The sequence below is a fragment of the Gallus gallus genome, chromosome 5 (genome assembly GCF_016699485.2).
Source record: "Gallus gallus isolate bGalGal1 chromosome 5, bGalGal1.mat.broiler.GRCg7b, whole genome shotgun sequence".
Lineage (NCBI taxonomy): Eukaryota > Metazoa > Chordata > Aves > Galliformes > Phasianidae > Gallus > Gallus gallus.
The window spans coordinates 57940304-57963581 of NC_052536.1; the positions used below are offsets into that span (position 1 = coordinate 57940304).

General features: G+C 52.1%; 2 protein-coding genes across 5 annotated transcripts in view; one reads left to right on the forward strand and one right to left on the reverse strand.

Moving 5' to 3' along the window:
* Positions 1-6076, reverse strand: part of TXNDC16 (thioredoxin domain containing 16) — a 43620-nt gene extending 37544 nt beyond the window's left edge. For 2 of the 4 annotated variants that reach the window (XM_046942608.1, XM_040701829.2), the window contains exons 1-3: positions 5493-6076; positions 5231-5283; positions 454-657 (exon numbers count right to left, since the gene is read on the reverse strand). In XM_046942608.1, coding sequence (XP_046798564.1) covers positions 454-622 — 169 coding nt within the window. In that variant the 5' untranslated portion in view covers positions 623-657; positions 5231-5283; positions 5493-6076. The remainder of the gene's footprint in view (positions 1-453; positions 658-5230; positions 5284-5492) is intronic. The other 2 variants (XM_046942607.1, XM_040701830.2) reach the window with 2 other exon arrangements.
* A 301-nt stretch (positions 6077-6377) lies between these two features.
* Positions 6378-21935, forward strand: GPR137C (G protein-coupled receptor 137C). The gene is made up of 7 exons (XM_015276773.4): positions 6378-6856; positions 13792-13835; positions 14573-14801; positions 17400-17549; positions 18121-18243; positions 18378-18493; positions 19193-21935. The coding sequence occupies exons 1-7, from the start codon at positions 6503-6505 to the stop codon at positions 19362-19364; spliced, it is 1188 nt and encodes a 395-aa protein (XP_015132259.1). The 5' UTR covers positions 6378-6502; the 3' UTR covers positions 19365-21935.
* The last annotated feature ends 1343 nt before the right edge of the window (positions 21936-23278 follow it).

The window sequence follows — 23278 nt, forward strand, 5'->3', positions numbered from 1 at the left end:
CCTCAGTACTGATGTGGGAGCTGTGTTGGTGTCTCAGCCTACATCTAGGTCTCTGGGAAACCACACCTGGGGGTCACGGAGGAGCAGAACAAGAAAGGCAAGGTGATAGATCTTCTTGTAATTACTCTGGGAGGTGCTCTGGAAAAGAAATACAGCCCCTTTCAGGGGGTAGCTCCTTACAGGGCATCTGGAAAATTAATGAAAAGGCTTGAAGGAGTGTGTCTAGGAACACAACCAGGAAAGATCTCACCCCTAGACACCTCTGTCTACAAGGAGCACTCAGGAGCTATGCAAACGTAGATTTGCCAGCTAAGTTTCACCAGCTCCTCAAAATAGCTTTGCATTTAAAAATTTCAGGAATTGACCCTTCATTATTCCACCTTCACACACACTCTGACATGAGTCTTTCCTGAAAACATAGGCTGATGTAAATGCATGCTATTGGATACATACCAGTACGGCTGAAATAAGCCAGGGAAGCCTTGTTAGCTTGCAAGCCACTGAAATACTCATGGGGACTCAACTCCTGTACCAGACTTGCACTTCCCAGAATTGGAATGGAGACAGCACAGAAGAGCAGGAAGGAGAAGGAAGAAACCCATCTGTCCTCCAGAGCTGCCATGGTTATTACCAGTTACAGGCATAGAAGAGCCACAACTGGAAAACAAACAGATAAACAAAGCATATAAATGTATATATGTGTATGCACGCACATATGATATATATGAACATGCCTATGAATGTTTTCTGTTCAGATAGGTGGAGCATGACTGTCATTTACAAATGTGACAGCTGCACAAACAGCTGGAGAAAGTCACGAACTAGTTACTAGAACAGCAGGTGACACACACAGCCATGAAGATGATAGCAAAAGGCCATTCCCTTTCCTTTAAGTGATATCTGCAAGTGCATGGAGCCTCAGTGCTTTCAGTTTAGGGTTATTTTTCTTCTTTCCCTTTTTTTTTTCACTTTGGGTCAAACAGAAATTACAAATGCAGAAAGAAAACAGTGATGGTATTATACACTCTCCCAGTGTCTGCCTCATCTATCTGCAGTTAAAGTTCCAGCTAAACCAAATGGGAGAGGGGTTTGTCCATGCTGCTCCGTGTCATGTCTTGCTCAGTCCCACATCACTTTTTTCTGTCACCACTGACACTGGAGCAAAATCTATGACACATGCCAGGCTGCAGGACAGGCCTGGCAGCCTCCCTCCCACTCTGGGACTCTACATGGAGATGTCTGGGAGGAAAGCCAAGAAAAGTTGTGAGATGCCTCAGAGGATGAGGCAAAGACCAAGTGCACAAGCCTGCTGCTAGGCTTCACCAGCAGCACTCCCCAAGGTGCCTTGCCACAGCTGTGTAATTCCTCCTACTTGGATTAAAGAGTTATGGGGAGATATGGACAACAAGCTCCGATTACAGGATGAAAAAACAACTTCTTGCCACCTAATTCCCCTGTTTAATACCAAGCTCTCTTGCAGCCTGCTCTTCGGGTACCCATCTTTGCTGCTGAACATGCTAGAGCAAGGCTGGTTCCCGGTCAACAATGAGACAAAGCTGGAATTCAAGCCTTGAAGAAGCTGTTTGCTTTGCATTATGAGCTGCAGCTGTTTTCCTTAACAAATGTCCCTGTGTACATGGCCTATTATTCCTTCCAGTGCCGCGTCAGATGCTGTCAGCTTGTTACTGCTCCTCTGTTATGAACCCAAAGTCAGATGCTCAGAAACAAGAAGGCAAAGTCCCTCTGCCTTGCTCCAAGAGCAGGCAGCGAAAGCAAGGCATGCTCAACCTTCAAAGGCCTCCTTCTCTCTCACTCACATATATGAGGTGTTTGGATAAGGCCTTAACAGCACAAAGGAACAAAGACAGCTGAGAAAGGAATGAAATCTTTTCATCTGAAAGTCTCCAGTGCTCTCCTTCCTACTTTGGGATGTGCCAGGCATTTCTGGTTCTTTGCCCTCCCATCTGTTCATCTGGCTTACAGAGGGGACAGAGATCAAGGGGATGGGGGGATGTTTACTGAATGACAAACTTGGCTACAGCAGGATGGAAAAATAAACTCAATCCTGGCATGTGGGAACCAGCCCGGGTCAAATGGGAAAATTTACTACCAAGGAGGCAAAGCCAGAGGAGCAGCCCACAGTGATTCCAATACTTTGCAGCCTGATACCTCAAGAAGGGTGCTTGCAGTTTAAGACACAACTCTAACTTCTTACCAGCCCTGATCTCTGCATCCTCGTCCCTGAGCCCTTGCTGAGTTCTGCAGGCCCCAGCCCTCTGGCTCTCCCAGCCCAGCCTCTGGTTCCACAACGTGCAACTCTCCCCCATGCAAACAGGAACTTCAGAAGCACTCAGTGGAGGGAACAAAAGTCAAGATTTATCACCCATGTTCAGGAGAGACTTGAAGCACCTGGATTTGGGATTTTCTCATCCCTGTGTAAATCATGCCCCATAAATGTGTCCAAGCTGGTAACCACTGAAAGCACATCTCCTCACAGGAGAAGAATGTGTTGTCAGTCTACTGACTATTCCTTCAGCCTCAGTATTACAACAGCCTCTACCCGCCCAGCTAGAAATCTGGCAGTGATTATATCCCTTTGCTCATATCCTGTCCTCCTCCTCCTGCCATTTCCCATTTTGCCCCAAAATCACACGTAAGGCCCCTGAGCACATCTTGCCTTAAATTACCCTAAAGCCAGGCCAGTCCCCACCCTGGAGGTGCAGTCCCTGGCCAGCTTGGCCTTCCCACCCACATTTGGTAAAACCAGGCTTAAGGGCTTCCTGGCAACTCTGAAGGCTCAGATACTTCTCTGGAGTCAAAATAAAGCCTGCGTATGCTCAACCATAAAGCAGGATCAATAAGAGACCAACAGCACCAGGGGATGAAAAGCTGTCTTCAAAGCACCCACAGCTTCGTGGTGGAGTGCTGGAATTGCTCATACGGGGAAGGAGAGAACCACCTGTGAGAAGGATATCAAGAAGAGCTTGGCCAAAGGACAGTTTAGATAGATGTAGTGCAATCTCAGGGCAGAGGTCTCTGACAGTTTCCCCAGTTCCATTCTTCCTGCACTGAACCTCACACAGGCTCAGAGAGGCAATGTGCGATGCCACAGGGGAGACTGCTATGTAGTGAGCCACATACTGACCAAGTACAGGAGTGCTCCAGCACACAGTCACAGCTCCATCTGGGTGTTCAATGTCACCACTGCTATCCAGCCTTCCACACTCAGCGTCTGCTGGATTATTCAGCTTTTAGGCCATTCCCTGTGTCACCTCTTTTCCAGTGAGGGAAGATTAACACTATGGCGTTGGAAACAGCCCAAACTCCCTACAGCGGCCACTTGCAGGATTACCAGGGATGTGTGAAAATACCAGGGATGTGTGAACTGGCCCTTGTTACAGGAGTGACTCCAAGGGAAAGGATCTCACCAAGAACCCACGAGGATCCAGGGAACAGGCTACAGCTAAAAACCCTAGCAGATCCCTGCTAGTGGAAAGCCTCTTGGCAGCCACAGGCAGCTGGGACAAGTTGCAGCCTTGCTTTGGCTGCTGTCATTTAGTGAAGGACTCTGTGTCACTTGTGGGAAGCCCTCCAACCCACAGGCCATGGGGCAGCCTAGCACATCACAGCCAGTGTGCAAGGCCTGGTTTGTGTTTTCACTGTCATGCCTTCCAGACAAAGCCAGGTAGGACGGCTAGGGCCACTGCAGATGACCTAAAATAAGAGTAAATACACCAGAGACACACTGGCATAAGTTGCTTGTGCCACCCTGATTTTGCTTGGGATTCCTACAGTGGTAACTATGGGCTGGGATCCCCTCACCTCTGATGACATATCTAAGGTTAATTACCACTACATTGTTTTGCTTATCAGTCAGCCCTCCTCAAAATTTCTGAATGCAAGTTCTCTGACCTGCCTGGATGCGTTCCTGTGTGACCTAATTTAGGTGTTCCTGCACGGGCAGGGGGACTGGACTACACAATCTTTCGAGGTCCCTTCCAATCCCTGACATTCTGTGACTCTGTGGATGGGGCCATGCTCACCCGTACCATGGAAATGAACTATCTGCAGGCCAATTCCACCTGCCCCTTCTGCACATCAGCTTGTGAAGGAGGCACATGATGGGACCTGTGACCAGGAGAAGGCAGGTGATGTTCCCATCCTGGCCAATTCTGATTACTGCAGTGTTCTCTCATCACGTGCTGTCACGGGTTTGCCCCTTCAACCACAGAAAGATGTTTATTTCTACAACGAGCATAGCAAAAAGCATCCCAACCCCACGTAATCAATGCTAGGAGCCCAAAGCAGACCCATGTGCTGCATCCAGAGAGAAGCAAGAGCTTAATTGCAACAGTATTACTCCAGTATTTATCCACAAACACTTTCAAGCCCCAGGCTTTTTGTGCACAGACGGTTACACTTTTTACAAACAGCATTTTAAGGACCTTACAGACTGCTATGTAATCAGTCTGCTGCACAAAGCAGCGCCAGGACAGCTCATGTGACTGGAGGCACATCTGGCACATTAAGTCATATGATAACAGAGCTCCTCTCCCACAGTAACACTTCCCCCAGTGTCTCTTTGTGCCGCTGCCTCTCCCCTACTCTGTGATCCACAAACCAGACATGCTGGGCTCTTGGACCCCACATTAGGCAGGCACAAGTCCTGAGCAGGACAGAGACCCTGGTGCAGGCATTCAAGATATGGGACTTGAATAAAGGGGGCCCATAGGGCAGGCTATTGTGAGCTACAGGAGCTGCATCTTTTGGCACAGGGAATCTTCTGATTTCTCAAGGGTCATCAACAGGGACGGGAAAACACATTTACAGCAAAATAATCCTTGCCTTCACCCAATGTGCTTTGCCTTACTGGGTTTCTCTCAGTGATGCCCTCATGCTGCCTCCTTGCAGAGGCCTGGCCTGCTCTCCTGCAAAGCACCCTGGAAAGGGGCCTTCAGCTACTTCCCTGAGTTTCACTTTCATTTTCACTTTTAGGTCCCACTTCCCAGCACCCAGGAACTCCCTGTTTGCTGGTCCAGCAGCAAAGCAGCCTCACCTCTTTGCCCACAACAAGAGAGCAAGGCTTCACTGCTTGTGCACAGCTGACAGCCCACACCTCGCCCGTGTCTCTGCCCAGCTTGTCCCCGAGGACCTTCCTCCCACAGCTGGCACTGTGCCGGTAGATGTTATTGCTGAGCTGTCTGTAAGATGGCTTAGGGATGTCACATACCTGGTGGGCACGGCTCCCAGCAGCAGGCTGAAGTGCTCGTCCCTCGTCCCCAGCTGCAAGCAGAGCACCACGTGTGAAGGTCTCCTGTAGGCTCCCGCAGTCCTGCACGGTTTGTGGCCTGGCTGTGCGGCACAAGAACCTGCAGGCAGCCCCGTCCTACACTTTGGCAATGGGATGTCTGAAATAAATCTGAACCTTCCAGTGGTCTCTGAGCCCTGAATTGAGATCTCTTGGTCCTGAGGGGAATCTTTAAGCTACCCACCTGCTTGTTGTGGCTTCTGGGCTGTGTCTATAGCCACAGGGATCTCTGCATAGAAAAAGAATAGAGGAGAGGGTCTCTGAGCTACATCCAAATGCTCTCACAACACAGAGGACCCAACCTGCACCTACAGCAGGCCTTCCCCATGCACATTTGCTGCAGAGGCTCAGACCCACCACAATACCTACGGGGATCTCTCTGCTGGCTCTGCTGTGGCAAAATACCTGCCTTTATAGTGTGAAGGCCCCCAGTCCTCCCTTTACAGCAGCAGGGATTTCTAACTGAGGCCTACAGCAGCGCTGCCACCAGCCCCATGAGGAGGGAGGATCTGCTCCTGAGCTGCCGGGCCTTCTGCCCCTAACCAGATGTCAGAGCTGCGGCTGCAGCTGTGGGGACCCCAGAGGGCTGCCGGGGCAACAGCCCTACCGCTACGGGAACCCCAAAACGCACTGGGCCCCCGTCCCTGCCGCCCCGTGTGCCCCTAACGATGCCAGATCCCCTGCCCGGCCCCCGCGGGGACGCGCAGAGCTGCCGGGCCCTGACGCTGAGGGGAGCCTCGCACCGCCCCCGTCATCGCCGCCACCCGCGCCCGCGCCGCCAGCCAATCAGCGGCGAGATCCCGCGCCTCGCCCCGCCCCCGCCGCCCTCCGCCGGCGGAGGCGTGGCGTTCCCGCGAGGAGGCGGGAGGCGGCGGCGGCAACCCGAGCGGCGAGAGAGGCGCCCCCCTCACAGGGCGCGCGAGTGTGGGGGGGCGCGTGAGCGACGGGCGGCGCCAGCCAATCGGCGCGGCGGACGGGCGCGGAGGGGGCGGTGCGGCGGGGAGCCAATGGGGAGCGCGCGCTGTCAGGAGCGAGCGCCTCAAATCATCGGGCTCAGCTGATTGTCCCCGGCAGAGAGTTGCTCGGCGGCGGGCGGCGCGGCCGGCAGCGCGGGCGCCCCTTTGTTGCATGGGGGTGTCCGGCTGAGGGGAGGCGGCCGGGCGCGCGGCGATCGTTGCTGCCTCCCGCTGCCCCATGAGCGCCCTCGCCGCGGGGGCGGCCCTGGCCGAGGGCCCCGCCGTGCCCTACGCGGTGGAGCTGGGGCTGACGGTGCTCCACACGGCGCTGTACGCCGCGCTCTTCCTCTTCGCCTACCTGCAGCTCTGGCTGCTGCTCTACTACCGCGAGCGGCGGCTGAGCTACCACACGCTCTGCCTCTTCCTCTGCCTGCTCTGGGCCGCCCTCAGGACCACGCTGTTCTCCTTCTACCTGCAGAACTCGCTGCAGGCCCTCCGCCTCCAGCAGCCCTTCGCCCACTGGCTGCTCTACTGCCTGCCCGGCTGCCTGCTCTTCGCCAGCCTCTGCCTCCTCAACCTCTACTTCGCTGAGGTGAATTTCTGCGGGAGGGGAGAGGCGTTGTGAGGCGCCCCGGGAGCTGTGCTGTGAGGGGGGCGGGGGGGGCTGTGCCCTGTGGGGGGGGGGGGGGGGGGGGGGAGTGGGCGTGCTGAGTGCTTCAGGGTGCTTTGGGGGGGTGGCCCCGTGCGGGGTGAGGTGGGGGTCTGCCCCGTGTCTCCTCACTGGGCTTTCCCCCTTGCAGCCCCACGGGGGGGTATGCGTGTGGGGCGGTGGGGTGGGGGGGGAGGTTTTGTCTTGTTTTATTCATTCCCCTCCTCTAAAAGGGACCAGAAAGTGGCAGCGAGCGGCAGGGGCTGCTCGGGCCTGGAGTGCTGCCAAGCATTACGTCACCAGCCAGAGCCTCTTCTGCTATTGTTGCTGCGCTCCCTCCTTCCCTCCATCCCTCCTCTCGGGCTTGTTTTTGTGCTCCCTGTTGTCAGGCAGAACCCCCCCGTCCCTCTGCCCCGATCCCCTGGCAGTGGGGGGTGGGGGGGGGGGTGCGAGCCGAGCCCCTTCCCCACACACTGCTCAGGACGGTGCAGAGCAGAGCGCTGGCTGTTGTTGCCGAGCTGCGTTCCTCCTTTTCTGCCTTTGCCCATCACTCGTTATGTGGTTTTTTGCCCTCCTTTCACTTGCTTTTATTTATCCTTTAAAGCCTTGGCTCTCCCCTCCCCTTCCCCCTCTTGAATATTTTGTTTCTGCTCCAGTTTCTCGTGAGCGGCCCTCTGCTCGCCCGCCTTCCCCTTTGGTGACTTGGTTCATAAATAGACAGTACTTTCCTTCCAGCTTTGTTGTTCGGATTCTTTGCTCTGCAGCTCTCAGCTGTTTGCCAGCCTCACAAAGGAATCGCTAACACACAGCGAAATCGCTCCGTCGCTCCCATGTGTCACCAATAGGAATTATGATTTCATTTTCCCTAGGACATCAACATGCACGTGATAACGCGAGGCTGGCAGATGCGGGGTGCTTCTGCCTCTTGGGTTCTTCCCCTCCTTGCACAAACACCTGGAGGAAGCGGGGGTGAACTGCCCCTTGTGAAAGCTATTGGTGCTGGGTATGCTGCCTGTGGAGTGGCAGCAAAGTAACAAATGCTGCATAGTGTGCGTGATCCATCTTGTGTGTTAAAGGGAGCCTGACTTACCAACTGCTCCAAGCAGTAGGTGTTTATGGCACCCAGAAGGCAAGCTGACCGAGGATCCCAAGTTCTGTTGCTGCAGACTAGCTTGATTTCGGGTTTCCTCCAAGTCGCTGGACTTGATAGCAGGCTTGCCTCCTTGCAGGCTCTTTAAAAGGCTTTGTTTAAATAAAAATAAAGTAAATTCAGATGGGCTCTCAGGCTGCCCTTCCTCCCGTGATATCTGTTTTGCAGCAGACTTGGGCTGGGTATGCTCTGCTCCTTTCTACTTGAAGACCCAGAGCCAAGGGAAATCCTGTCTGAGGAAATAAGAGCTCAGGATCTACAGTGGGAAAGGATAAGATGGCTTATTAAGATGGGTGTGCGTGCCTAGTTACAGAGAAGGGCCTGACACTTGGCCATCCTGAGCAGCACGGATGTCCAGCATGCTGTGGTCTGTGAGTGATCTCACAGTGGTGGTAAGTGGTGAAAGCTATAGCTTCTGGGGTTTGGAGAAAATGCAGCTGGATGGACTGAAAGCCCTTGGTGCTCTTCTGGCTTCTGTTTTAATGAAAGAAATGGTATTAACTATATATAAGGATATTTGGCCTCTTCTGCTTGGATAACAGGCTGGTAAGGCTAGCCTGTCCTTTTCTTAGCTACCAACACATGGTGCCCTTCTGCCAACTGCATGCTTGGCTGGGATGTGCTCAGTGCTTCCCTTAAAGCACAGGGGGAGCTTCATTAAGGGATGTTAACGACAGTGTGCGTGCTCTACATGGAAGAAAGTGAAGCTATTGTGGAACAACTGTGGTTTAGCTGAAGAGGCTCAAGATCTAGAGATGATTATGTCTACTAGTGTGACTTCAAGCAGGAGATGCTGTGGAGGGCCCATCAGTTCTCAATCATTACAGGCCAGTTGAGAGCAACCTGTAGAGGAGCACAGGGCTTTTGCTGCTCTGGGGCTGCCATCCTTGTCTGAGATGTCCTCAGATAAAAGCATAGGCTGCTTTTGTGCTGCAGGCATAGCTGATCTTTGTACACAGTGCATTCTTTGTGGAGATGCTGGAGAAGTGGCATCTGTCTAAGCAGTGGAGGGAAATGTTGCCTGTGCTATTTGCACTGGTTTGATTTGCAGAGCTCTTCAGGGCGTGTTCAAGCTGAGGGTGAGATGATGCTGAGTGGGGGAATAGCCTCAGGAAGCAACAAATACGCATGGAGAGTTGGAACAGCTTAGAGCACAAGCTAATACTGGGGCTGAAATTCAAATTAAGGGAGCTGCCTCATGTTCATCCTATCTGTGGGGGTAAGGTTGTCCAGTTCCTATCCTGTCTTTGTTCCTGGGATCCCTGAAGGGGTGGGGAAGTTTGACAATATGTGTGGGCTGCTTATTTGGCAATAAGTGTCTTTCATTTCACCTGGAACATCAGGAGATGTCATGCCTTCTGCTTGGGAGCACCTCTGCCTTCTGCTTCAGCTTGTAACAACGAGTTTCTCTCTGGGAAATCTAGAGATTATAGTGCATCACATCAGAATTCCTCAGCCTTGCTTCAAACCAGCAGAATGATGGTTCAGATATACAACCCGGGATGTTTGTCTGCCTTGTGTGGAATAGCTCCTCTGCCAATTAGGCATCTGCTTGAGTAATACTACCTTTCCCAAGAGTCTGCCAATTAGTGCTCCCCCCAGGTCATTGTCAGGAGCACAATACATGTAAATGTAGCCACAACCTCCACCCTGACCCTCTCAAAGACCTTGAACACTTGGCATCCCCAGCTCCCCTGGGAGGCAGCAGCTGAGTGCAACAATGAGTAAGGCCTTTTGCTTGTGGTGAAGCTCTGCCAGACTGGTGTGGCCATAACCCTTAACCTGTCTGGGTTTCTCTAAGTGGTCCATCTGATTAGATGACATCAGCCTCTTTCATCCCTTGTTGTTCTAGGTGTGCTGGAGCAGACATGCATGGAGAGAGAGCATCCAGCATGGGAGCTCTTTGTCCGGTGCCCAAGGGTTATGTCTTCCTGCCTTTTCAGATGCTGAATTGGAAGAGCCTCCATCCATTCCTACATCCTCCCACCTTCCTTGTCTAGCTCACCTGGTGTGTGGTCTGTTCCTTAGAGGGATAGCTGGTACAGGGTCGCTTAAAGTCAGAACTGCTCCATCTAAGGGCTAATGAATCCCTTGAGCCCCACAGTTCCTGGTTGAACAGGTGGCTGTGCCAGTGACCAGCTATTCTAGAACACTGCAGTATGTGCCAGTTGTGTCCTGTGTTCATGGTGGTGTAGGGTGATCTCAGTATTAGTGGGGCTGATGAGAGGTCCTCCTCATGGGTGACTTCCAGTTCTTCCTCTGAGGGGTGGATGGGGAGATCTTGAACAGGGTTTATGGCATATAGTGGCAGAATAGTCTTAGCTTGGTGCTGAGTGACTGTGGTGAGAGAAAATGGATCCATTTGCAGTGAGTAAGATCTGTGCTTGTGTCAAGGCAGAACACAGTTCTGCCTTGCATCTGGAGAGGCCAAACTCATTATTTATGAAGCAAAAAAGACTTCCATCAGGAAAGGGACAGGTTTGAAAGTCTTCTGGATATTTCAGATCTGTAGTGAGTGGTTCTACCCAAGTGAAGCTGCAGTTGGGTGAGCATTAGGGCTGAAACCGGTCCAGAGCCGTCTATGGGACATGGTCTTTACCTGTCATCTCTTAGCAACTCTGACATCTCCAGTACACCTTCAAGGATGTTTCTAATGCTCTGAGAGTAGTATGTCTATAGCAAGTTCACCTTGTGGGGTCAGTGATGTGAGCAGGGAAATCACCTTTGTGAAATATCTGCTCTTGTCACAGAAATACCTCCAGCTTTATAGGGGCCCTCAGGGTCTGCAGCTTTTTTTTCCAGCTTCACTTTTTTTCCTCAAGTCTGCAGCTGATGGGAAGTGCAGAAAGGACTTGCTTCCAGAAAAACAACTCAGATTTGCTTAACTGTTACAAAAGGCCTGCTTAGCAGTAAACTGCCTAGTCCTGCTGCTCTGGGCTGGCAGACACATCTGTTCTCCATTTTCAGAAGGCAACTGCATGGCTCCTGGGCTGGCTACCCAGCTGAACAGCAAAAAAACAACCCTGCTTGTGGGGGCTGTTACCAGCAACTTGGTATGATGTGCCTGCCTGAGGACAGGGGCCTGGATTTCCTGCTTTTACAAGGAGTAGAACTACTCCTGAGCTCTCTGTGCTGGCTTCTTTACAGTGAAACCCTCCACATCAGCTGTCCTTGGGCTTTGAAAGCAGCAGATAGTCCAGTGCTGAAAGCCTTGCAGGATTGGCTCAAGGATAAATCCCAGAGGTGCACTGTGAACGGGACTGGTATCACCTACTGACCCTGTCCGCCCCTGTGAAGAAACAGTGAGTTATGTCATCAGATGAGTTATGTCTTTATAACTATGCAAACACTGTAAACTGAGTGGTGTCTGCTCTCTTCCTAAAGTTATGACTGCATAGTAGGGGCTAAGAAAAGCCTAGGGCTGGTACCATGCTGTCCTTCTGCTTTTTGTGGCAGCAGTCCAAGCATGAGTCTCAGGTTCCTGTTGCACTCTTAACCCCAAGACAGCTTGGCGTGCCTCATTCCCCAGGGTGTAGGGCGGTCCAGGGAGACTGTCTTGAGTGGGGCTGCTGGAGCCAGAATCTCCTTTCTGTCAACCAGTGGCTTCTCCCTGCGCAGCTGATGAGTTGTTCTACCCAGGGTTATCAGCTGGAATACAATAGTGAAGGCTTACTAGTTGCACTGCTGCTCAGAGATTGTGGTTATGGGCTGCTCTTCTGGGAGTCAGAGCAGCAGTACAAATATCTTAAATGGATTTCCATGCTGCACAAATCGGGGCTGAGCCAAGTCACTTCCCAGCTGGCTGTCCTTGATGCCTGTTCTCACAGTCCCAAAGCACCTGAATGTAGCCTACAGACAAAGTGAGGATAAGGCAAGACTCAGATTTCTCAGAGTTGAGATGGCCATGCCCTCCTACCAAGGCCCAGGTTTCCTCTAACTCTGGGCTTAGCATGAATTACGCCATGTTTCCTGTACTGCTGACTGGTGTAGGCCAGGAGCAGAGTAGAGGGCTTTGGATTGCCTGTAGTACTGTTCTTCCTTGCTGTAGGAGTTGGATACTTCCCTCTGCTAACATGTGTCTTCCCTACTTCCAAGTGCTACCGGAGTTCATCCACCCTCAGACAGGGAGAAGAGTCAAACAGAAGAACTGGCTCTAGGAACAGGGTTGTTGAAGCTGCCCAATACCTTGGTGGGGGGGGGGGGGGGGGGGGGGCTTTCAAGTGCTTAAAACTGCTGTAATAGGACAGACAACCCTCAAATTCCAAAAATGGTTGGAAATCCTGTTGGCAGGAGCCTGCTTTCTGAGGCTTCGTAGTGCCATCATTACCTCAGTGTTGACTGGAAGGTGAGAGCTGAGAAATCCTATCACTGAAAAGCTGAATAAGGATGCCTCGTAAGAGTTGAGTGATCCTTCACTGAGGTTATGGTCTGGAAGCTGACTATATGTCTGTATAGTAATCAGACTGGTGGGGTCAGCAGTCCGTGTGCTGTCTGCTGGATCTGGATGTAGAGGACTCTCTGCCTCTTAAGTTCCTTCAGAATCTCTGTAGTCAGGACACAGGCTTGTTCTGAGGCTGAATGTGACCCTCAGCTCTGGCATCCTTCCTGGTGGGGTCTGTACCAGCAGCTGTGCTTCTCACAGCTCCTGTCATGGCTGTGCTGAACCTGGTGTGTGTGACAAGTGAGCTCTGAGAAGCACTGCCCACATGCTGCTTATCCTGACCACGTGTGACCTCCTGTCCCACTGCAGCAGTACTTCGCTCATGTCTCATCTGTGACTTGAGAGGGTTTGCACCCTTTACTAGTCTGTGCTTCCTTGTACTCAGAGTCCTGCCCCAGTATGCATCAGCAGGAGCCACCCTGCTGCCTGAAGGGATGTGGAAACCATTCTGCTGAGTGATGGGAGTGCTGTAGGGTGTCTGAGGGTGAGCTGGCAGTTCTCCTTCAGCCCCAACAGCTGGGGTTGCAGGCATGGGTTCAGCACCCTGCAGTCTGTGGAGTTCTTGTTTTGAAGCGCCAGTCCTTGCGCAATGTGCAGCCTGAGTCTGCTAATCCCTCGTTGAGAAAGCTCACAACCCAGATTCTCTTCTGGACAGAGCGTGTGTTGCTTTGAAGAGTGAAACAGTCTGCAAATGACTGTCAGCTAATCTACTGATCTGTCAGGTGTGCCGCACAACTTGGCAGGCTGGGCCTTCCACCTCTGCAGGGCTGCCTTCCATTTGAGTTGCTTCTCAGGTGTATTCAGCCTACAAACATCTTCAGGATGGAGGAACTGAGAAAGCCACATGCTTGTTAGAGCCTGCAGGTCCACAATCCAATACCAGCTGTCTGTTTTTGATCAGCTGTTTGTCTTGCTGAAGCAGCCCTCTCTAACAGGGAGATAAGTTCTAAAATACACAGCACAACACTGGTGAAGTAAATGTGTTTTTGAATGTTCTTAGTGACTGCTGGGTGCTAACTTCTTTCCCTTGAAGTCCTTAGGTGAGATGTTAAAGTCCCTTACGGGGTAATAAATGTTCTTGCCAGTTGGGCTCCTACATTCAGGCTTGGCTCCTGCAGGAAAAGGAGCACCATTGTCTTTTGCAAGTGGGTACAAATGAGTTCTGCAAGTGATGTAATCCTTCAAGATGTCCACTGGATGCTGGCTCTCCTGTTATATGTATCTTTATTAAGTTTAGAGCTAAACTATGGGTCATGTCAAGTAATGCTCTGCAAATCTTTCCCCTAGGTTATATTCAAAGTGAAATGTGCAGCTGATTTCAACAAGTACAAGTAAGTGGCACTTTTCTAACATTGCCTTCAAACAGCTTAAGATGAATGAATGCTGCAGAGTTAAGAATGGGAGCTTTGGGCCCCAGAGTCTGAACAACAGAGCTAATGTACCTAGCTGTGCTCTGACAAAGATGTGCCTTGGAGCAGGACTGGGAGCTCTGAGGGTACCGAGGGAGCTGAAAGATGCTGCTGCTTCTGTACACACCAGCACCATCTCAGTACTGGTGGTGCTAGCAGCAAGTTAGATGAATTCTCAATGTCCTTCTGAGCAGGCCCGTCCACAACAAAGACTTGTGGGATAAACATTCAGCAAAAGGTGGGATGTGTTTGTGCAGCCCAGGTACTTCCTGACCATTTCCAGGGAAACCCGCAGTAGAAGATGAAAGCTTCAGTGGCTTTCAATAAAGGAGTAGCAGTGATTGTGATGACTCATAGCGTATTGACTGGAGTTAATGCAGAGCTACAGCAACACTTAAAATCTGTGAGATAAGAGCCTGACTGTCAGAAGATGAGTCTTGTAACTCAGACTACTTATGCAGCTCCTGCTATATGAAAGCAGCTCAAGCAGAAAGACTCTGCACACTTGAGATATTCAGGAAGCTTCAACAGTTGTACTGACTGCATGTCTTCAGAGTGAGTGGAGCAGTGGGGCCCTTTGCCTGATGAGGCAGGAGGGTGGTGGAGAATGACCCCAGAACTGACTTGAACTCCATTTCTTTCCCCCTTCCTCTCCCCAGGGTTCTATTGTATCTGGGCTCCATACTTACCAGCCTCCTCTTCCTAGTTGTGAACTTGACGTGTGCAATGCTAATCCACAGTGAAGTCCCAGAGAACCAGCTGAGGCGGACAGTCCTTGCCCGTGCTCTGGTCAATGACAGCCTCTTCATCCTCTGTGCCATCTCACTGGCTTGCTGCATGTGCAAACTGGGAAAGATGTCTTCAGCAAATGTCTACCTCGAGTCTAAGGTAGGTGAAAGCTTTGTAAACTGCAGTGGGGCGGTGTAGCCACTAGCTGGATTTCCAACAGCATCTGCATGCTTCAAGCAGTGCTGGCCTGATGGCAGCTCTTGGGCTCTTCCCTCCAGAAGGTGAATGTTCCTGCTGTAGCAATGCTCTGCCCTGTATGCTTCAGGGAAACGTCTGCAGCTTCACTGATAGTACAGGAGATGGAAGTGCTGCTTTTGCTTCTTGGGTTTAGAGGTTTAATTTAGGATTTGACTAGAAGAGAGGGTTCTCTAAGAAGTAAGAGATGTGGTTCTTGCAGCGTATTAGCCACTGAGTACAGAAAAGTCTGCATAGTACTGATAACTCTGACAGATGCATAACACAATTCTCTGCACAGGGGATTTCCTGTTAGCCCAGTGTTGGCTGCCTCGCTTAAGCAACTCGAGGCTCTGAGAAGAGTTGGGTGCAGGGAAGCCAGCTGCCTGGCTCTGATACTCCTGAGCTGCTGTCTTCTCACAGCAATACAGCTCTCCTCACACATTCTGAATTCTGTCTTTCCATGTGTTTGAAGGAGTCCTGGAGTCTTCTGTCAAGTGCCTCTGTGGGCTTCAGTGTGCTGCTGTGCCTGGCTCAGGCAAGAGGCTACCCAGAGCATGGGGCTTGTTGTGAAGGCTTTTGAATGCTTCTGTCCCCTCAGGAATAAGATAGAGAGGGTGATAAGCCTTCTTGCTGCAGGTATTGCTACAAAGCCATCCTGGTCAAGACAACTGCCTTGTGTTGGCTGGAGGCATCTTGCTCCTTAGCAGATCATCTGCAGAACCACTCGAGGGGCTTCAGTTCAGTGCCCTGAATCCAGGATGTATGGGCTGGAGGTGTCTGGGACTGGCTGCCTTGCAGGCTCTGGTGACAACTGTCCCCAAGGGCTGCAGATTGCAGCCAAGTGGGTCTGAAGTGAGGCAGGAGCCATAACTGAGCTGACAGCCGGCTCACATCCTTGCCTTTGTGGACCAGGTATCCCGCTCTAACCAGCTCTGGACACTAGTTAATGTATCAGTCTCACTCAGCAGTGATTTATGGACATGGCAACTTCTTCTAGTTACATGCCTGAGGCTGTCTGTGGGACCTTGCTCTTATACAGCGCTCTGGAGGAGCCTGCTTTATCTTTGAGAACTCAACCTGACTCACAGAGGTCTTTTACATTTAAATGCTGTCTCCATTTCCTACCTTGGAGACATATTTTGACTTTCAGGGTTGTGGAGAAGCTGCAAAAATAGGATAGGGATGTGCAGAAGCATTACCCAAGTGCCTGAAAAAGTTGCCCTGCCTCCTGAACTCTGGCTGTAAACCTGCTGACTCTCAAAGCCATATAACAAGTCTGGAAAGGCCTGGTAAGACTGCTGCTTTTGCCACAGTGTGGGAAGGTTTGAGCCATCTGACATGTGAAAAGGAGACTGCTGCCAGATCCCATGCTGTGTACTGTGCTCCTTGTCTGCTGGAGCCTTGCTTCAGGGGCTTGCTTCAGTACCTTTCTGCCCCTTCCTTCTCTCCTGAATACTGAGGGCTCTGCTAATGGTGCTACAGCAGGCTGTATTCTTGTGCTTTGGCATCATGGGAATTAGGCTGCTAAAAGCACATTCAAGCTAACTTTTCAAGACAGTGTCTTGCAAAGCTCTAAGACTGGGAAAACAAATGGCATAGCTGGTTTGGACATGGAGAAGGTTGAAGAGATGAGCTGCCTGAGTGGATCGTCTCCCTGCATACAAAGGCGAGCCAGCTGCATTTTGCTTGGATCAGTTTCCTCATTTTCTGGCTTTTGAGTGCATTTTGCAGGTGTCTCTATCTCTCTGCAGATCAAGTAGTTTCCTTTTCTAAAGCTAGTTGTATAGGAAAGGTAGGTACCATGAGCTCAGGGTACTTCGTAGCAGCCTTTCTGACACACTGTGTCTGGAAGGTTATGGACACTGCTCTTCTCCTTCAGCATAGGACAGCTGGCAGAAGGCAGTGGCTCAACATCTCGCCACCCTTTTGTATGCTGCTTTATGTATGGTGGGTTTGGCTTCTCCCACTGTGGCACTGAGGCTCAGATGCTGGTTCCTCCTACCTTGTCCCAGAGGCCTACCCCAGGTATCTGGGCTTCTTTTCCAGCTGAAGGCCATGTTTGGTGTGTGGGGTGCTGAACTGCTACAGAGTAAATAACCAGATTGACATCTCTGTAGAGTTTGTGCCCGATCAGGGTGTAAAAGAACAGTATTAATGGCTGTTAGCTGGCTTTCTAGAAGCTGCCACAGAAAGGCAATGGGTGGGGGGGCACCTCTGGGTCACTGGTTTGAAGCTGATTGCTGAAACAACTTTGATCTCTACTTCTCAATAAAATCCTCAGAACAGCATTCATGTGCCTCGAGCCTTCCCTGCTCCCAGGCAGCGCTGCTTGTGCCTCACTCTGCTACTCCAGCGAGCTCATCACAGGGGAAGCTCTTAACCAGTTCTCAGTATTTTAGCAACAACATAGAAATGTCCTAGGTCATTCTTGTCTGTGCAGCTTCTTGTGCACTTGAGGAGAGGTAAAGTCCCAGCTCTGTAGGAATGTCTGTATTAAAACCTCTGTTCTTTCTGTTCCAGGGAACATCTGTCTGCCAAGCTATTCTTGTGGGATCTGTCGTTGCTCTTCTGTATTCCTCAAGGGCTTGCTATAACCTGGTAGCTGTGGCCATATCTCCAGACAGTGTTCCTGGTCCATTTAACTATGGCTGGGACAACCTTTCAGACAAGGTGAGTTTGTGCATTATTCCTCCAGCTCCATAACTTGTGGCAGGGAGCTGTGTGCCTCTCACAGGAGGGCAGAGGAAGAGGGTGCTGCGTGGGGGTGCATGTTTCTCTGAATCTCCAGTCAAGCTGGATTTCTGCCTTCAGAAGCCCTGCTTATTCCCACTAGAAGAGCAGGCCTGAATCTTCCCCAGTCTGTCTACTTCTTCAGGAGGGGTTCCCTGTTGCGTGCATCAATTTCAGTCTGCTAACTCTTCCTCCTCTCCCCCCAAAAGAACAAGTCAAGTACAGCAGAAAAGCAATGCTTAATAAGGCATGGCTGTGTGCAAGGGAGAATCACTGGAGTAGAGAGGGAGCTTAGCAGTACCCTGGTGGCGCACTGAAGAGAGCTGCTAGGTCTCACTTGACATGGTAACAAATTGAGTTAAGGATAACAACTGTTGGTTTAGGGGACTCCTGCCTTCATAAGGATTTTGCTGCTCTTGTAGTTCTCCGAAGCTGTGCACTGTGCCCAGCTCTGGGAGCTGTGTAGTCCTGCTGATGACTTTGTGTAAACTCCTCTCACTTCTCTCCGCAGGTGCATGTGGAAGTGAGCAGTGAAGAATATGTGGTGTTTGGGGTGGTCCTTTTCCTCTGGGAGCTGGTGCCAACTACTTTTGTGGTGCTGTTCTTCCGGGCTCAGAGACTGAGTCAAAATTTGGTAGGTCTGAGCGAGCTGCTGCAGCTGAAGTACCCCTGTGCAGGGGGGAGCCTGAGGTGCCTGGTGTGCAGGATCAGACTTCTTAAAGGCTGTCAGAAATCGCATGTCTGGCTTAACTCTCTTCTCTTTAACAGACTCCAGCAGGAATGGTCAATAGTCACAGCTACAGCTCCAGAGCCTACTTCTTTGACAATCCAAGGCGCTATGACAGTGATGATGACTTGTCACGGCTTGGGGCCAGAGAAGGAGGGTAAGTGTTGTATTAGGAAGTGAAAACATAGGTACTGTCCTGCGTGGAAGCAACAGAGCTCCTTCTGGCACAGGAGGCAGCTTGGGCAGGGTGGATGGGACAAGGAGCCTTGTGCCTGATGTAAGTTTTACTCCCTTCTGTAACTCAATGCTGTTTCTACTCGGAGTGATCTACTCTGAGAGGTGGATGTCAACAATGGGTGCTCGTAAGTAGAAATGTGCAGTGGTTGTGGATAGGAGGCCTCATCCAGGCAGACTGATCTTAGCATCTTTTCTCAGCCCCTAAATTACTTCAGAGGAGTTCTTCCTCTAGAAAGTGAGGTGCTGCAGTCTGGGAGCCAGCTGGGACGGATCTGTAGGGAAGCCTGGGCTGGGGGAGGATGGTCTGGTGTCTGCAGCAAGACTGAAGGGAGGTCCAGCAACCCTGGCCTTGCTGCTCAGGGCTCTGAGGTCCAGGGGTTCTAGTGAGGAATGGAGAGATTACATCTCTTCTCAACCAGTTTTGTAGGGCCTGGTGCTCCTCTTCTCGCACCTCAAGGCCAGGTTCCTTGGAGATATCACATCTGCAGAAGCAGATTAGGATATGCAGACTTCCACCATGGGCACTGCTGGGGCAAAAGTGTTTTCTGAGCTGTTTAGAGGATGAGCAATCAAATTACCTGTCTGAGTCCCTGTTTGGTTTCTCCCTCTCTCCTCCCAGCTTGGCCACCCCTCAGTGCTCTGGCTGCTATGGGTCTCTGGCTGGGAACGACAGCTACACAGCGGGTCCCCCCCCCAGCGGAACTGCTACCGACAGTGCCCCGTTGCTCTCTGCTGCAGGCGGCTCAGAGCTGAGTAACCACCACAGCTCATACCCTGCAGCACAGAACTGAAGAGGCTGCGAGCTCCCTTTTCTCCCAGAAGTGGCATTCATGTATAGGATTGTAACCTGGTTTTCTTTCCCTCTTCCCTGAAGCATCTAACTCATCGACACAAACATTCCACTACCTGCTGCAGCCGTAAGCAGGACGGAGCCTATGGCTGCAGGTGGTAAGCGAGAGAACTGTGACTTTAAGGTACCATGTAGCAAAGTGAAGCTGAACTCTCTGGAAGCTTTTTCTTGGTCTGGTCTTCAAGATGTTGGCAGCTAAATGCACCAGAGCTTCCTCACTAGAAAAGAAACATCAAATGCATATTTGCACTTTTATCTGCACACTTGGAAGGAATGAATCTCGCTCAGACTGCGTTTGGTCTGAGACTGTTCTAGTTACTCTTTTAATTGCACATCCATAGCTGGGAGAAGCACTGTCTTCCTGCAAAGATGTATTCCGTGAAGTACTCTGCATCCTGACTCACGTGGGAGTGTGAAGCTGGGCTAACAGTGTTATGGGCAGGGCCTCCTGCAGTGTGTTAACGTGCCATATTCGCACCCTGTGGGGCTGCTGCCTCTGGGCTGAGAGTGGGCCTTCTCTGACTGCTGGTCCTTCCACCTGGATGCTCAACCATCCTGCCTGGGACTGTGGGCTCGAAGCTGAGCTCAAAGCATATCCGTAGCAAAGACCTGTAATGGTGAGATCGAGTGCTCCTACTGGTGTTAAGCTAGCGGGTTGGTTACATGCAGTGATCTGATGGAGGGGCAGAGGGCTGGCTGGGCTGGACTGAAGGGAGGGGGTGAGTGTCTGCAGGCTGCTTTCTTCTGGGAAAGCTGAGGGCTGGAGCAGGCTCTGCAGAAGTGTGCACAGGAACACGTGTGGCCCAAAGCGTGTGTAAAACCAGAGCTGCTTTTCCCAGTGTGGGGCCTCCCCTGTTGCCCCTCAGTACTAAGTTGCATTTTGTAGAGGACAAGACTTTAAGCTGACCAAATGTGAACCAGCAGAGTCACCGTGGAGGTGCAGGATGCCTCTGGTGGTGGTGGCAGTACATGCAGTGGCAAAGCTGCCGAAATCTGGGCCCTGGGCTCTTTTCCTTCCTCTCCTGCCTCTCTCCTTTGCCCTGGAGCAGGTTGGGGGCCTGGAGTCCTGCAGCAGCTGTGGGGGCTTAGCAGTGCTCACAGGCTTTGAGGGCGCTGGGTCAGGTGAGGAGGAGATTGCTTTCCAGATGTCTCTCCCTCTCTTGAACTGGAACGGCCAAGTTTGGCTTGGTTTGCAGCTCTGGGCTCATGCAGATGAGACTGTTTAAGACTGGATGCTACTCCCAGCGTGTCTCTGAGCCTCCTGGGGGATGAGCAGAGCAGCTTTGGACGCGCTTGGGTGGAGGTGCTGGTCTTAAGCAAGCAGCTGCTCCGATCTCTCATGAAAACTTGAACTGGAACTGCTTTTAACCTACTTGAAGCTGCTCAAACACCCATCTGACACTGGGAGAGCCGGCTGGGTGGAGGCCGTGCACCTGTGTGGAGCAGCACAGTGCTGTCTGGGGCTGCCTGAGGGACACTGGGGTGGCACTGAGTGCTGCAGGCCGGAGGCAGCTTGTGTCCATAGCAGTGTGTGAGAAGCCCCCAGCCCTGGGGCAGCCCTGGCCTCTCCTCCAGCCTTATCCTCTTGGGTGGCAGGCGCTCTGTCACCCACCTTGCTTGCATTGAGCTCATGTCACTCGTTGCACTGAGAACACCTTACCCCTCGGTGTGGTCCTTGTGCTGCCGTGTGGGCCTCCGTGCTAACCTGCTTCACTCGTACTGGCCCAGAAAAAGAGCAACCTCTGCTGCTGTCCGGAGAGGGTTTTGAGACCACGGCTTCTGGCACCTCCCTCTCCTTTAGTACTTGAACCAGAGATCTTCACCTCGACTGCCACAGCTCCCCTGGTGCGAGAGCTGCCCCCTCCCTCCGGCCTGCACCAAGAGGTTGCTCCATCCCAATCACTGCTTGGCTTGCAGCAAAGCTAAGGAAGGACCCAGCCCGTCCTGTCCTTCTGCCATAAGTCACCAAAGACGAGAAGTGACGCTCGTGGCCCCTGTTCTTGCTTAAATTCCAAAGCACTCGGAGCACTTTAAGTTTTTCTTTGGAGGGAAGGGAGTGTAGTGCAAAAAAAAAAGTAATAAACATAAGAAATCCAAGGGCTACAGGCTCCTCGTTCACGTTGCACTGAAGCACACGACCGTACGCTCTTCCCGGCGCTGGGCTGGCAGTGAGTCCCGTTGCTGATGTAGTGGTGAGTGACCGGCAAAGCGGTTTGCTTTTATTCACTCGGACGGATGGCCGTTAATTTCAGAACCCTGCTGGGGTTGTCCCGTGTTTTACTGAAGTAATTTATAGCTCAGAAGTACAATGACTTTTTTAATGCATAGTTGCCTTTCATTGAACTTCTTTCTTTTTTTTTTTTGGTGTTCTTTAACAGTGTTTTGGCTTTGCAGTCTGGCAGCTGCTGGCTGCAACAGGAAGCTGTGGCCAATGAATGTACCTATTTCTTCTTCACTAAACTGTAACCAAGCACTACTATGTTGAAATAAAAACAAGTTTCTGTGCTCCCTTGCCACAGGTCCTGCTGAGTTTTGCTCCCGGCAGCTCCAGCCCTCGTCCTGCAGCCTCCATTCTTGCTCTGTGCCTGCACGGCTGTGCTGGGAGTGCCTGGAAGTGGGCTGGGGGAGGAGCCTGCAGCCCCCCCACCGTACAGCGTGGGAGGAATTACCCATTTTGTTTCTGCAGGCCTCGGCACGAGGGGCTCGAGCTGCATCCTCTGCCCTTCCCTGGTTTCTGCTCCCGTGCACGCAGCTCTCAGGGCAGGAGATGCTTCTCTGAGGGCTCTCAGGCTCCGGTCCCACCTGTGACCCACCCAGCATCTCCTTGGCACTGAGCTGTGGAGGAGGCAGAAACCTCATCTCAGCAACTCCGTGTTTCCTTACACCAGGGGTTTATCACTTGTGGCCTTGAGCTCCCTGCAGATAGCAGCTGCTCCACCAGAGCACGCACTGTGTCTGCACAGCAGCATCTGCCTCTGTGCCTTGTGCTGGGGCCGCCACCACACCTCCATGTGAGCCCTTGGCTGTGAGCAGACAGCTGTCACAGCTGTGGGAGGGGAGCGGAGAGCAGAGCCAGCTGTGCCCGGGAGGGGAGGGAGAGCTGCAGCCTCTGCTCTGTCCCGGCGCTCTGCCCTACTTGCACAGCTTCTTGTCCTTGGAGTGGCAGAACTCAGCTCTGCGTCAGCCCCTGAGCAGCTCTGAGGCGCAGCAGCCCCACGGCAGATACATCCATTCCCTTTTTAGCCTCACCCAGCTTGCAGTGAGATGAGCTGACCCCAAACTGGGCTTAATGGTCTGAGGTGGACTGGGAAAGCCAAAGGGTCCCAATGCTGGCTGCGGGAGAGGCCCCACCTTAGCTCCTGGCACCCCCACTGCCACAGGTGCCAAGGGGCCTCCCTTTCAGCTCCCCTTGCCCCGAGGCAGGTGGGTGCCCTCAGGCACGTGCTGGAGGCGGTGCAGCTTGCAGGGCTCCTGTAACAAAGCCCTATTTTCTCTCACAGCTCTGGTTCCTGGCAGCGGGGCTGGGAAGGGGGGCTGTGCTGGCCCTGGATTTGCCTTATTTTATGCCCGCTCTCTGCTTTCTTATAAGAACAAAACCCAGAGTCACCTTTTTCAGGGTGCGCTTCCAGCTCAGCACGGGGCAGGAGAGGGGCCTGTGCTGCTGCTCGCCTGTGCTTTCACACAAGATGGAGGCACGAGGTGGCCAAATGGTGAGCTGCAGGATTCCTTCAGCGTGCTGCTGCATGCTGCAAACCCCACTGCCTTCTGCAAGGAAGAAGGGGCCTTGCTCCCCCTGCAGCACTGGTCTGAAATGCCATCTGCTCATCCAGCAGCACAGGATGCAAAGCAGCAGGT

Coding starts and splice junctions, on each gene's coding strand:
- GPR137C (XM_015276773.4), top strand. CDS start 6,503: ATGAGCGCCCTCGCCGCGGGGGCGGCCCTGGCCGAGGGCCCCGCCGTG. Junction 17,550..18,120: donor GGGACAACCTTTCAGACAAG/GTGAGTTTGTGC, acceptor TTCTCTCCGCAG/GTGCATGTGGAAGTGAGCAG. Junction 18,244..18,377: donor AGAGACTGAGTCAAAATTTG/GTAGGTCTGAGC, acceptor TCTCTTTAACAG/ACTCCAGCAGGAATGGTCAA.